The 14,618-nt window shown below is 54.5% G+C and overlaps 1 protein-coding gene across 1 annotated transcript in view; it reads right to left on the bottom strand.

The window, feature by feature from the left end:
* Positions 1-10,297: 10,297 nt before the first annotated feature.
* RTN4RL1 (reticulon 4 receptor like 1) overlaps positions 10,298-14,618 on the bottom strand; it is a 66,315-nt gene continuing 61,994 nt past the window's right edge. The window contains exon 2 of the mRNA XM_054573321.1: positions 10,298-13,325. Coding sequence (XP_054429296.1) covers positions 12,001-13,325 — 1,325 coding nt within the window. The 3' untranslated portion in view covers positions 10,298-12,000. The remainder of the gene's footprint in view (positions 13,326-14,618) is intronic.

A 14,618-nucleotide genomic window follows, 5' to 3' on the forward strand; every position in this document is an offset into this window, starting at 1 on the left:
GCTGGATGTAGATTCGAGAGGCGGCTGGTGAGGCTGTGTACTTACACGGCCTCCCAGACCTGGACTCTTCAGAGCGCTTCAGACACTGATTCATTATGCCTTCCACCAGCCCACTGAGGGGCTGGGAGGTGGAGAGAATTATTCTCTCTTCTCTAAACCAAGCGACTGAGTGAGGTTAAGAGGCAGTAAGTTGGGAGTAGAAGGCACCAGTCCCAGCAGCCCATCCTTTGCTTCCGCCTCTAGATCATGCTCCGCTTAGAAGCAAATAATTGTCAGGTAACCTATTTTTCGGGGGCTAATTTCAGCATATGAGGGCTTTGTGTCCTCGGTATATTTCTTTACCTGAAAGATGTATGAGCGTATGGAGAAGGAAAGACCGACTTTAATCATGTGTCGCACTTGTCTAGGGGTCAAGGGGCCAAGGGAGAAAGAGCAGAAGGATGTGACCCGCCCCAGCCCCCAGCCCCACCTGAATGGAGTCCCTTCCTCATGTAGATGAAAACTTTAAAGCAGGGAATGAGGCTTATGGTCTTAAACTTCATGAAAATGTGCACCTGGAATCATTTTCTTATTAAGAATCTGTTGACCGGGTATCATGAGGAAGGGCTCGGCCATGGGCTCTGCTCAGCAGCTGTGCTGAGACAATGGAGCAGCAGCTGGGGTTTACAAAGGGGTGGACGGTGGACGATCTATGTGACTGCCCTCTGGAGTTCAACCCCAACTGCAGAATGGGAAAGCCGGCGGTGAAGAAGGGACGAGATTCAGAGCCCGGTAGGGCAGCACCTTAGAAAAGTTCTCTCCAGTTCAGCTGCCCACAGGGCCTTCTCATCCCAAACCCTGCAGGTTGGTCTCCCAGGGCGCCTGACAATGCCAGGCGAGAGCCGCGAGTGCCTGCAGGCCTCGGTCATGTGCATTACCAAGGAGCAAGGGAACAGAGGAAACTGCCTTGCGTATCCCCAAACGCCAGTTTCCTCCAGCCCCAGCAAGTGCTCAGAGCCTGCACCAAGTCCCCGCAGGCAGGGTGGCCAGCTCAGCATCTCACCAGTGGCTTGGCTGATGGATGCAAACCCAGCACCTCCAAGCACCCAGGGGAGTGCATGGCTCCTTCTCCCAAGGAAGGTGCATCTGGGCATGCCTGCCGGGGTGTCACCTCTGCCCGGGGCAGGAGCTGTAGGAAACCTGGTCCCTGTTTACTCAGCCTGAGGCTGCAGGGCCCAGGCTGATCCCAGCTACACTGGGCAAGCCTCTGGGGCAGGCCAGTACGCGCTTAGGACTGTTGCAGGTACCTACACTGTTCTAGCTATCTGACATGCTCTTATCCCCCCTTCCATCCCTCCCCTTCATTCTCTCCCTTCTCCTCCTCCCCCTACTCTCTCTCTCTCTTTTTCTCACTCAGCCTCTCTGCTGAATTCTGCATTGACATCAGCACTTCCAAAAACAACAACAAAGGAAAGTAGGTCACTGGCGGCTCCAGGTTGGAGCTGGGCCCTGCTGCCAGCTGAGTCTGGGGTGCAGCCCCTTTCACAGAGAACAGAGGGACGCCCCCAATTCTGTGCTCACTGCCTTACAAATGGAGCTCGCCCCCCTCCCCCGCGCCGTATTCTTAGTGGGGAGAGCAGGCGTGCACATGTGCGCTGCGTGTCCGCATACTGGCTGACAGGCAGGGGCTCCTGCTCCGAGAGCAGCGCTGCACACATGTGTCCTGATCCTGGTCCTGGCCCAGTGTGGGGGTTCCAGGGACCTGGGCTGCACACACCCAGTCTTGTGAGTGGGGAGTCAGCCAGTAAATACATGTTTACTTACACACACATGTGCACAGGCCCGGCAGTTCTGCCTCCTCCGCCCTGTTTCTCGGGGGCACACGTTAATATTTCCTCTGCTCTCTACGGCCATGGAAGTCCCGGTTCTACTTGAAAGATTACCCAACACGCTAATTGGGACTCCTGCTATGATTAAAAAGAAATTTCAGATTAGAGCCACCATGCTGTAGAGCTCAGGAAGAAAACAGCTCTTTATAAGCCCAGCAGGAGCAGACTTTAGGGCTTTTTTCTTTTCTAATTTTGAAAGGAATCTGCATCTAACTGTTGTTTTGCCCACGACAAGTCAAGTACAAATAGCCACCAGGTAGGGCTCAAACCATAAAAGCAGGAGCACTTGCGAGGAGATAAAATTGCAGCTTTCTCTTCTTTTTAATACAACCACCGTAATGGAGCTACATGTCTATAAGCCTAGATCCTGCCTCGGCCGGCACCTTTGGCCTCCTGACTTGCGAGATGCCTCCATTCATTCTGGGTCAGGCCTTACCCTGGATAAAGCTTTTATGAGCAGCCAAGGGTGAGGAGCACATTTCAATCAAGCTCTCTGAAGCGATTAGCTCTGGAGGTCCCCCGAGGTGGCTGGGAGGGGAGATGGAAGCTGTGGTCAGTAAGAAGCTGGCACAGCAATGAGGGCAGCACTTCTGAATGACTTTACTTGCAGGGCTGAGCTCATCACCCTGGTACTTTCAGATCTCATTAGCTGGGGAGGGCGGGTGCACATTGTCCCAGGTACCCAGAGCATCTTACCTTTTAAAGCAGCTCCTCTTGTTTCAAGAAGGAAAAAGTCCTCCCGACTCCTTCCTACCCCAGCCATCAGCCAGCCCCAAGCACCAGCCCCTTGGTTAAGATTTTAAAACTTTAACATTGAACCCAAACCCCACTCAAAAGGAACCATTTGGCTTTATGTAAATAAAGTATCTCCTGAATACCAGCTTCATTAAAAGACCCAAGAAAAGAACATCAATGTTTGCTGATGGAAGAGTATAATTGTCTTTAAGAATAATTGGCTAATTATTGCAGATAATTGTCTGCAAATATCAGACAGGCAGGAGATAACGAGGATGAATGCTGTGTGAGGGGCTAGCACAGGTGAGCAGGCCCCTTGGCCCAGGGCGGGGGGCGGGGGGGGCGGGGGTGGCGCAGGGTTGGGGCCGGAGGATGTACGGCAAGGGTGGTACTGCCTGACTCCTTCAAAACCCCTGTTCCCAGAGTTTGGGGATTCCCCGGAGCTGTAAAATTCCAAAAAGAATTTGGAGGCCCTACCTGGTGTGGCCAACATTTTATTTGGCCAACTAGAGACATTGAGAAACAACAAGCTGCTATGCATATCCATATGTTCAGTTCATTAAAATAATAACAACAATAAATAAATAAAAAGATCTTTTTAGGACAATTGTTCTCCCCCTCCCACCCAAAAATAGAGACACAATTTCAGAATAAAGGATTATCTTTACATTGAATAAATTTGGCTCAATAAAAAGCTCCCTACATTAATGTTTCATTGCAAAGCGGTAAAATCTCAATTACAGGCTCCCCTGGTCTTCAAACTGGCATTTGGAAATCGCTGTTCCGGGAAAGCTTTGCTTCTGCCAGTAGCCACAGCTTTTGGAATGAAGAGGAAGCAGGAGAGCCTGGGTTTAAAATGCTGTTGTCGTCTTCTGGTAGTCTCTTAATCCTTTTCTCACTTCCGCTTTCCTTGTGTCAATGACCATTTCCACCACAGACTTGGTAACTTTTCCGGCCAACGTTGCCCTTGCAGCCAGCCAATGGTGTCAGCCCAAAGGCAGAGCGCCACCTATGGGTCAGGGAGAGGAGGTGCAGCAATGCCCAGGATTACCCGAAGGCTTAATTAGAGCCTAGACCAGCAGCTCTTAACATTTTTGAGGATCTGAGGAAAAGCTCTGCCTAGAAACCTGCACATTCCAAAAAGACCTTGCATAAATTCCCATAAGATTATGTACATACTCCCCCTCACTCCCCTCAACTCTGACATGGACCGTGGTTAAGATTCCTGATTCTGGACAAACATTTCTTATGTTTCATTTCTCAGTCCAATGATAAATTTACACTAAAAATCTATGTTTCATTCAGAAATACCCATGAAAAAGTGTGACCACTCATATCTTTGTCCCTGAAAATAAATTTAGAATTGAAACGATGTTATCCTGGGAAAAAACTGAGTAAAAGATACACAGGATCTACCTGTATCTTTTTGGGGGGGATCGAACCCACAATGCTTTGGTGCACAGGGATGAAGCTCCAAGCAGCTGACCCATAGGCTGTGAGGCACGGGGTCTCCACTAGTGACAGCCCGAGCCTGGGACTGCCCAAAGCCTTTGGATCCCTTCCCCTCAGGGGACAGAAGCACAGAGCTGTGTTGAGGAACAGCCCCTGCCTTGGACTCAGCAGCTTGGGATTGTATAACCAGGAGGTCCATTTCTTCAACTATAAAAAGGAAATTATAATCAAATCCCCTGGGAGGTGACACTTCCCAGTTTAATATGAGGTTATGTCTACGAGGAGACCTCCAAAACCTGAAATACTGCCCAATTCTAAGTTGCTTTTTCATTTTCACTGCCACTGACCTTACGAGAGGAAATGGATGAGGAGCAAAGATCTGTAAGAAGACAGGGCCGTGGCCTGGCTCGCAGATGCCTGCCCCAGGGGCTGAAGTGGGTCAGCGGCTCTGAGAGATGAAGCTGTGTCTGAGCGAGAGGCCAAGTGGGCCAGAGGAAGCAGCTCCTGAAGTTCCTGATGGTCGATACTGGGGAGGCGAGGCCAGGGCTGGATCCAGCGTGAAGTTGGTGGGGGAGGAGAGAGGAGCTGGTAAGGAACAGGAGTGACTGCAGGGAGGACTTCCCGCACAGGTGTCCCCTGTGAGGCCGGGAGCGGAGGGACGCTGGTCTGTGGGGCGGTGCGGAAGACAGACATGGAATTGGAAGGCATCTCAGAGGCGTGGAGTTCGCAGCAGCTGTGACCACAGCAACTTCCAACCAAAACACTGAGTTTCCACCCGTCTCCCCCATGTGCTCATCGAGCTGAGAGCCTGTTTCCTGATGGACACTGGTGACAGCCAGCAGAGGCATGGCAGGAAAGTGAGCCCGGCGGTGGCTCCTGGAAAGGAGGCTGGTGTGGAAATTCAGTAGAGCCTGCACCTCAGACTTGCAAAGTGCCAGACATTTGATGACACTTTAAATGCCACAGATAAAACAGTGAGAGACTCTCCAGGTGGCAGGAGAGACAACAGGTCAAGGCCCTTAGGGCCTCTGAGGTCAGAAAAAGAATAAAAACACCTCGGACACTCCTGTGAGCTGGAGCTTAGAGGGAGAATGATAATGTGGCCCAGCTGGGACCGAGAGACACAAGCCTGAGAGGCAGTGTCAGGGGATTAAGGGGTCTTGGAGCCTCCCCATTGCCGGGAGCTGCACAGACCCTGTCAGGGTCAAGGATCAGAGGGGAGCGCTGAGGCCCAGGGCTCAGACAAGAATCCGCCCCTCATCCCGCACAGGTGTCCCTGATGGGTGGTCATCAGCATGTGGGGAGGGCGGGACTTGCCCCCCCCTTTACTCTCATGTGAGTATCCAGGTGACAGACCCTCTGTCCCTCTCCTCACCACCCCCACCTTGTAATCAGATAAAGGGGCTGATCTTGGCTGGAAGGGAAGCTGCTGGCAGACAAGCGCTCTTTACCAGGGCATTGCAGGGCCTGGCTGGGGCCATGCACGTGGTGGGCGATTGCATCCGTGAACTACGTGACTGTCCCACACTCAGCTGCACGAGGGACAGAGACAGGACATAGTGCCTGAGTAATGGGTGTGTGCATGTGTGCAAAATGGCTCTCTCTCTTTGTTGTGCCCTCCTGTCTGTCTGTCTGCATCTTCCCCTGCCTCTGACTCTGGCTACACGGTTGCCCCTTTAGCGATGTGCTTTCTCTCGCCAGGCGACCTTGTGCCTTCTTCAGTGCCTCGCTCGGACTCCCCCCTGCTTCGCCCATCCTGTCCATCTTGACCTTGCCCCCTGCAGCTCTCCCTCTGTGGGTTTCTCTCCCTGGCCCCTCATCGCTGAGAAAGGCTCCGTTGTTGATTATATCTTGCATCACTTTCTGGCTGGAGCAGTGAGCAGCCACCTGGATTGCTGAGTCTCCAGTCAGCTGCCATCCCGAGGGCACCATGTCTTGCCCCTGCTGGTCCCTGGAGCTGTGTGTGTGGTGGGGCTGGGGTGGGAGGATAGGGAGCTGGTCGCTTCCGAGGCCTCCCACCTGTTTAGGTCCCCAGCACTTGAGTTTCCTTCTTCCTTAGAGTCTGTCCCCTGGGAAATGATACTTACAGAGATTGAAGAGTTTAATACATCTCTCACTTCCTTTCTCTTTTCGAAGGCCCTGAGCAGGAGCAGGAGCAGCAGAAACTGTTGCTGGCACCACCCGTCCCTCCCTCTCCAGATGCCTGGGTGAAGGAGGAGGGGGTGGCGTGGAGCCTCAGCCAATTTGGAAAACACCGTGACCCAAGCACATTTCGCAGCAGCAGTGTCAAATTCCGCCGTTCAGGCATGCCATTAGTGTGCACGCTGCCACACAGAAATCAGGGACAAAAGGCACAGCCTTCCCCACCCTCCTGGTGCTTAGGAACTAACAGCTCTAATGAGAAATGAGAGCTGAAAGGAGAGAGATGGGGATTGAAGGGGGGACAGGCCACATCAGTGCTGGCTGGTGTCAGATCTCGGAGGAGGTTGACCCATTTCTTTTGGAGGTAAGGGGCCTTGTGGACCAGCCTACTGAAATGTCACTTAAATTAGCCACTGCTTCCTGCACAGGGGTCCTCTCTGTCCTCACTCCTCCCTTGTTGTTCTTGGAGGAAACCTGTCAACATGGCACTAGAGCTGCTTTCTTTTCTTATCTTCCTTCCCTGGGGCATCCTTGGTCCCTTCACCCAGTGGCCTTTCTAGAGCCATAACTACCCCGAGTCCAGCAGCCCTCTTCCAAAAGACAAGCAGGAGCAGCCTGAGTTGAGAGAGAGCAGGTGGGCGTGCATTGCTCCAAGCTTCCCTTTTTTCCCAAGCTTTTGATTGTGCTGGGTTATTTAGCCAACAATAGATGTTTATGTCTATTTTTTTAGAGCTTGTATTTATTAACAGCCTGCAAAGGGGAGACCAGGAGATTTATACAAAAATCGCAATGAGTTAAAAGGGACAATTTGAGAAGAAGAAAGAGATATCGAGCATAGAATTGTAAAGGATGGTTTAACGCACAATCAAAGGTTCTTGAGGTATTTTCTGAGTAGACAGAAAGTAAAAGAAAATTGGCCCATTACGAGCTGAGAATGGGATATTTGTGACAGGGGAATGGAGTGATGGCTGATGGGCTGAACTCCTACCTAGAGAAAGGCGAGGCCAGAGAGCCAGGCTGGGAGGGAATGAACCAGAAAGTGATCACAGCCAGGTCCGGAGGCTTAACAGAGGTCCTGGCCAGGACCCCATATGCTTGCTCTATGTCAATCAAAGAATGTGCACAGAGAAAGGCTGGTGTCCTCTAGGTCTATGTTGAGTAGGGCTCTTTGGTGCTGAATCCCAATGATGGGGACAGTCTGGGATTTTTTTTTAATAAAGTTCCTTCATTATTTCTTCATGATAACCAGCTTTTTTTTTTTTTTAAAGGATTTTATTTATTTATTTATTTTTAGAGAAAGGAAGGGCGGGAGAAAGAGAGGGAGAAAAACATCAAGGTGTGATTGCATCTCGCGCGTCCCCTACTGGGGACCTGGCCTGCAACCCAGGCATGTGCCCTACACTGGGAATCAAACTGGCGACCCTTTGGTTCGCAGGCTGGCGCTCAATCCACTGAGTCACACCAGCCAGGGCTGGGGTGTTGCTAACAACACCAGGAAGGATCTACTGGGAGCTCCTGAGGTCCTGAGGCTCCCAGCCAGCTCCAGAAAGCCTTCCCAGCAAATGTGTTCTTTCCGATGCAGGGCCCACAGCTCATCCTCCAAGGAGCCTTCCTGCCCCCCTGCCCCCTCAAACCTGCCAACAGGCCTTCTGGAACACCATTTGCCACAGTGGTAGAGTGCTGGGTGATTAGTTAGGTGATGAGCAAACATTTGCTAAATTGGCTTCTTGGCTCCCTGGTAATGAACAGCCCTAGTAGGAGAGAAAAAAGGAGGGGGTGCAGGTTGGGAGGTTCGGGGATCGCTGATAGTCAGCCAGTGCGTGCACATTAAAGGCAGCCAAGAGGGTGGCGTCCGGACAGCCGCACTTGGAGCAAGGAGAGGGGCTGAGGACTGAGCTCTCGGTGGATGGGAAAGGAGGGAGCGCGGGAGACAAGATGGCAATGGGATACTTTCTGAGCTTGGAAGCAGCAGGTGTCTGGGAATGGGACTCTGGCCCAGGCAGATTTCCAGTGAAAATCTGCTTGCTGGCACAAGGAAGGGATCTGGCTGAGCAGAAGAGGCAAGTTGCGATGATGAAACCCACTGTTGAAGAACACTGGCAAGCATGACATTGGTGGGGACCATGTGCTTGGAGAGGGAATGGGGATGTGGGGCAGAGAAGAGGACTCCAAGTAGGAGGACACACTTTCACTTCCAGAGTAGAGGCCATGTCCCTCAGCAGGCAACCCAGGCCTTTCCCTTGCCAGACCCACCTCCTGCACCTCCCCAAACAGCATTTCCAGTCCTCAGCTCACAGCTCTTCGCCGATACCCCAAACGTGGTGCTATTGCATGCCTCCTGCCCTTTGCCCCACACTCTCCTCTGGCCACCTACTCCTCTGAGAGCCATGGAGTGTCACCTCCTCCTGGAAGCCCTCCCTGACTGCCTCCACCCCAAGTGAGTTTCTCATTGCCGGGGGTGGGGGACAGAGTAGAGTGGGCACTAAAAAAGGCAATAATCCCACATTGGTTTCTTCCATCCCATATTTGTTTTCACATTTAGATTCTGAGATCCCTGAAGGAGAGTTACGTCTTCTTATTTTTATGTCCCCAGGGTCTGGACCAATGGCTGGCATACATAGGTCCTTGATCTGTACTTGTTGAATGAAGGGTAGGGAGCCAGCAGAGCTCTGGGGTCATGGGAGGAGCTCGTCTGGAGAGAGACTCAGACCACCAGCGGCCACCCAGACCCTCCTGCGGGTCACCCCTCAGAGTAGGGCTGTGTGGCTGGAGGGGAGAGAGGAAGGAGATGGCTTCCTCCTGAGACCCAGGGCAAGTGCTGAGCGAAGATGGCAGAAGGGCTGGCCCCACCAGGAACAAAGGAATGGTCCCAGCCCCTGGGAGGAGAATAGGATTCCAGGGGCAGGACCCCACACCTCCCTGCCCTGACCCACCCGGAAGGGACACTGGGTCTGGTGAACACAAGAGCCTCCCCTTAGCCCCTGACTGTCCCCTTGCTCTGACGTTACTGGCAGTGGTGTCATAACTGGGTAGCATGTGACCTGCTGAGTGACAAGTGATGTCATCCACAGTAGAGTGGCTTTTATTCCCTCTACCTGTTAGAGAAGCTTCTAAAAATACCCCTGGTGTCCTGGGCCCCTCTGCCTTGCCTCTAATAACCGTCGGCAACCAGAGACTGCACTGTGCCTGACAGAAGAGGATCATTTATAGAACATTAGCATTTCTCGTTCTGACATTTTACTTCCATATTATAGGGACTTACTGAGTTTTTAAAAAAAAATTTAATAAAGTGCTTGGGCTCTTGATTTTCCCACTGAGGGTTTTGCTCTCTAAAGTTGGAAATGAAATCAGCAACATCCTCGGGTTCTAAGGAACGGCCAGGCTTTGGCACTGGCTTCGGTAAGAGAAGGCGGGCCATCAGGGAGCAACTGCAGGCCAAAGACAATTTGTTCTGCCCTCCCTGGACTCCCTTTAGTGCCCGTTTGAAGCCTTGTGTAGAAGGGGATTTGTCCAGACCTGAAAACACAGCCTCCTCCCTCTATCTGGGAGCTCTCTCCTTTCTCCGAGGCCAGAGGGGCAGGTGCAACCTCCAGACCCAGTCCACTGCTATCTGGGTCGGTCCCTGGACTCCTGGAAACCCCTCTGGCCCCAGGAACTGGCAGTTTCTTTCCAGCCACCTCTGAGCCCCCTAAGAATCACTAACTCGGCTGCTGTTGGCGAGGCCCTTGGGAGTAGGCCAGGAAGGATCCAGCTAGCCTGCTCCGGGGGGAGCCATAGAGATGGTGCCGACCCAGCACAGCCAGAGTGTGGGAAGTGAGTCATGTTCTGTGCGGGCGAGAAAACCACCATGGAACGAAGAACAAGTGTGTGTGTCTGTGTGCGCGTGCACGCGCATCGCGGTGAGTCAGCGTGCCCCTGCCCCAAACAGCTCCTCCCGCCAACAAACATGCTGTGTTCTCAGAGCTGTGCCCAGGCAGGCTCGCCCACCCCACAAAAGCTTGGGAATGCGGGGTTAGGAAATGAGAAACGGGATTCTTGTCCAAGAGAAATTTTTTTAATTATTATTTTTCTCTCTTAATTGGATTCAGTGTTTCTTGCTCCTCATATACATCCTCTCTGGGGGGGGATTCAGATTTGTGCAAAGCGCAAAGGAGACTGTGCCCACTGGGGCCCCAGCTAGCAGCATGGCCGACCTGGACCGGAGCCCGGTGCCCTGTCTGGGCCTGTTTTATTCCCTGCACGTCCCCCCTCCTGAGTCTGGCCCCTTGACCTCTACCCATCCCTGGGCATCTTCAGAAGGGCCAGTAGGGGCAGGGCCTCCACAATGCAGAAGTGCCCAAGACGGTTCTTGAAACGCCCTCCCTGTATCCCTCTGCTAAGGTCCACCCGATGCTTTCCGTCCTACCACGCTACCCTGGGCCCACGCTGGGGTGCTCGTCAAAGAGCCCCAAGGAATAATTCAGCAGCTGAGCTGTGCTGGAGGCCTGGGCTCAGGCCCAGTGTCCGGGCCTGTCTAGGCCATCGCTGGCAAAACGCTAGGCTGACGACACTGCCCAGCTTGTTGAACTAACACTGTGAAGGCTGCTTCACCCAACGGCCTAAGAGACCCAAAGCTCCTTCCTTCCCCTTCTCTGTCCAGCCTGACCCCATACCTGGCTCCCTGATGTCCACCAAGCTGCTCCTCGCTTCTCACCCAGGTGCCAGCAGTTACTGTAGTGGGGATGATTGTGTTCTGGGGCAGCAGACGGGCTTGTGTTGCATATAAAAACAAGGTGATGCTCTAAATATCTAAGAATATTGGTCCCCTGAAGTGACCCTTGCTGCCTCCCCTTCTCTCTGACCCTTTGCTGCCTCCCTACTGACCATGTGCCCGTGCCCCTGGCAAGCCCTGGTTACATAGGGACTGTCATTGCAGGTTGGGATTCTAGACAAAAATCCTATCACTCTTTTCTTGCTAGAAATCACCAATACAATCGTTAGTTCAGCAGATAATAGTGTTCCATATAGTTTATAAACATGATAAGACATACAGTTTGGTAGGGGAGTGGGGCAGGGGACCTGTGCCTTTGTGTGTATATATATATGTAGAGTGTGTGTATATATATAAGTGGACATAGTTATAAAATTGCACCTCCTGTGAGAACCTCATTGCACCTGATGAAGTTCTGAATTTCAGCCTCTGATGATCTTTCCTTTGGTAATTGGTTCTTGGAGCCCAGGGTCTGGGCTGGGTGCGCCAGGGCTGCCTGAGACATCAGCAATGAGAGGTGTGACCCCAGGGAAAGGACCAAAGGTGGCACACTGTTGGATTCAGGGCAGGTTGACCACGTGGCTTCAGGCAAAAGCCAAAATGCCACCTGCTCATGTGCTCCCAGACAGACGGTCAACACAGCCTCTTGGGTGAGCATCAGCTGTTCCTGAGTCCTGCTTCCTCCAAGAATGGTGAGGGCCCTTCCGACCTCTCCGTGTAACCAGGATCCCACAGAGCTCGGCTCCTGGGGGGCGCCGTGCCATTGTTGCTAATGAAGGATTCTTCTGGAGCACTGTAACCGCCTTGCTGGGTGGCTGCCGTCCGCGGCTGCTCGGCGGGGGCCAGCCGGGATAGGCGGGTGAGGCGTGCTAATCCCCTCGCTTGGGGCTGTACACTTTGGGTTTATAATCCATCGGGCAGGGCCCAAACGGCCGCCGAAGCCTTTACCAGACTCTGTCTGAAACCCAGCAGATCCTCCACTTGTAAAAAAGGGAAAGAAATTCTGTTTCTTGGTGGACGTGTGGCAGTGCTGGGTGCTGGTGCCCTGGGTCCTCAGCCGAGAGTGACTGCCAGCCCCAGTATCCAGGCCAGGATGGGGGCCCCCAGAGGACTGCTGGAGGAGGCCTGCTGCACCCCGCTGGGGGCACGGATGGGGGTCCTGCGGGCACACTTGCCCTTCCTCTTGGGCCGCACGGTGGGCATGATGTCGAAGCTGAACTTGTGCTGGTAGTCAGGGGCATAGTCCTGCAGCTCCTGCGCCTGCTTCCCAGCGCCCACCTTGGTGACCTGGTTGCGATTCCTGTGGCTGGTGCAGTTCTTGCCTGGCTTCCTAGAGCCCGTCCGGGAGCCGGGCAGATGGCCGTGTGGGTGGCCCTTGTCCCTGGCGGGGCCACGGGCTGGGTGATGTTCCTTCCGGGCAGCCCTGTCGGTGGTGGTGAGCGTGTGTGACTTGATCTGGTGCGGGGACGCTGGCCCGGTGCAGTTCCGGAAGTCCTCGGCACTCAGCAGCTTCAGGTCCTGGCCCTGCCGCTGCTCGGGGGACGTGCAAGGGACAGCGGAGCTGGAGCCGCGGAATCTCCGAAGCCATTCCCACAGGGAGCGAGCGCGGCAGCCGCAGTCCCAGGCGTTCCCATTGAGGCGGAGGAACTCCAGGGCGCCCAGGGGTGCCAGGCAGTCGCCGGGCAGCTCGGAGAGGCTGTTGTTGAAGAGAAAGAGGGTGGTGAGCCGGCGGAGGTCGTGGAAAGCCTTGTGGTGGACCCACTGCAGCTGGTTCTCGTGTAGCAGCAGCCGGTCCAGATTCACCAGCCCCCGGAAGGTGTCCTGGCCCAGGCTCCACAGCTTGTTGCCATGGAGAAACAGGTGGCTGAGGTTGACCAGGTCCACAAAGATGTCGTCCTGCAGGTACTCAATGCGGTTGTCCTGCAAGTAGAGGTACTGCAGACTGTGCAGACCGGCGAAGATGCCCGCGGGCAGGGCGCTGAGCCCACACTTATAGAGGTAGAGGGCGTGGAGCTTCACCAGGCCCTGGAAGGTCTCCGGTGCCAGCGTCCGCAGCTGCCGGTTGTCGCCGAGGTCCAGCTCCTCCAAGTGCACGAAGCCCTCGAAGGTATTGGGGTCGATGAAGGTGATGTTGTTGGAGTAGATCCACAGGGTGACCATAGCGGGGCTGAAGTGGCCCTGCTGGAGGAGGGTGATGCGGTTGTTCTGCAGGAAGATGCGCTCGCTGTCCTCCGGAATGCCCTCGGGGATGGCGGCAAAGTTGTGCGCCTGGCAGCTGACCGTCATGGGCGCCGGGTAGCACACGCAGTCCCGCGGGCAGCCGCCGCCCAGGGGCAGCTCCCCAGCCAGCAGCAGCAGCAGCAGCTCCACGCAGCACCCTGGTGGGGAGAGAGCACAGCCAGGTCAGGGGCTGCCCCGAGGCGGAAGCAGACTGGGTGGGGGCGGGGGGCGGGCGCACGTGGCTCTCCTCGGCCTGCGGGGGCTCTGTCCTGTCTGCTGTCGCTTGTCTGGGACGGTGGTCCCCTTGAGGGCCTGGCTCCTGATGGGATGAAAGCAGGGGTCAGGCCCAAACCAGGCCCCCATCTGGGACTCGATACTACTTCCCACAGTGGCACCCCGGCTTTACTGGGGGTTCTATCCCCCGCCTGGATTGTGAGGTAAGCGAGGGCAGAAGGCTCTGATTCTCACTCACACTCCCTAGCCCCGCCCCTAACCCCAGCCCCGCCCCAACCTCCTAGCCCCACCTCCTCCGGCTCTGTCAGCCCTGCGAGGAGGGGGATCAATCACACAGAAGCGAGCCTCCCGTTTCCGTCCCAGCTCTGCCACTTTCTCGATGTTACCTGTGTGAATACACAGTTGTGCAGACTCCTGTTCTAAGGAGTCTCATTATTTAAATTATTTCCCAAAATACGCAAAGCATGTATGCATGACACCAAAGTTCATCTCTAAAGATGTCTCATTTCTAAATAATAATAGTTGTCCCTGGCTCAGCTGTGAAGAGGTCCTGAGAGACTACACATGTGCAAAGGACGGGGGAGAGTACCAGGGCTGACAGGGCTCTGGGGCCCATGAAGCTGCCAGACAGAGGATGCCTCCCATTCAAGTCCACCTCGGGCCCCTCCCGTCTCCCCATTTCACTCGCTCCCAGGCAGTGGTTGCAAACCAGGCCTTGCCTCGAGACTGTCCGGAGTGTTTCCTCTGTAGCTTCCCTCTAATTGGGCATTAATTAGGCATTCGTTAATGGATCCTTAAAATAATTTATTTTCGGATGTGTCCAGCCTGTGGTCAGATAATAGCCTCATGCTCATTATCGGAGCAGCCTCATTATGGCCGACAGTCATTACCTGCCTTTTTCCAGGGTCGCAGCTGCCCCTGGCAGCCTGGCAGGCGCGCCGGTGTTGGGGGGACAGGCTCCAGACTCGTCACTGCCCGAGTTGGCCTCCTGCCCGTCCCTTCCAGCTTGGCCCGCCCATCTCTCAGGAGAGCTGGGGGCCTGGGGCAACTCTGCCGATTCTTCCTGCCACCAGCTGTCCCCGGAGTGTGCAGAACGAGAGAACCAACCCTCCCAGCTATTCTGTCCGGCCCCCGCCCTCATGCTGGCCACCCAGCCAGGCTCCCAGGCCTGCCTCTGCCCCAGCTGCCTGCCCAGGCTCAGGCAGGCCGCTGCACCG

The sequence above is a fragment of the Pteronotus mesoamericanus genome, unplaced genomic scaffold (genome assembly GCF_021234165.1).
Source record: "Pteronotus mesoamericanus isolate MK-2021 breed Mesoamerican mustached bat unplaced genomic scaffold, CSHL_Meso_final contig_246, whole genome shotgun sequence".
NCBI lineage: Eukaryota > Metazoa > Chordata > Mammalia > Chiroptera > Mormoopidae > Pteronotus > Pteronotus mesoamericanus.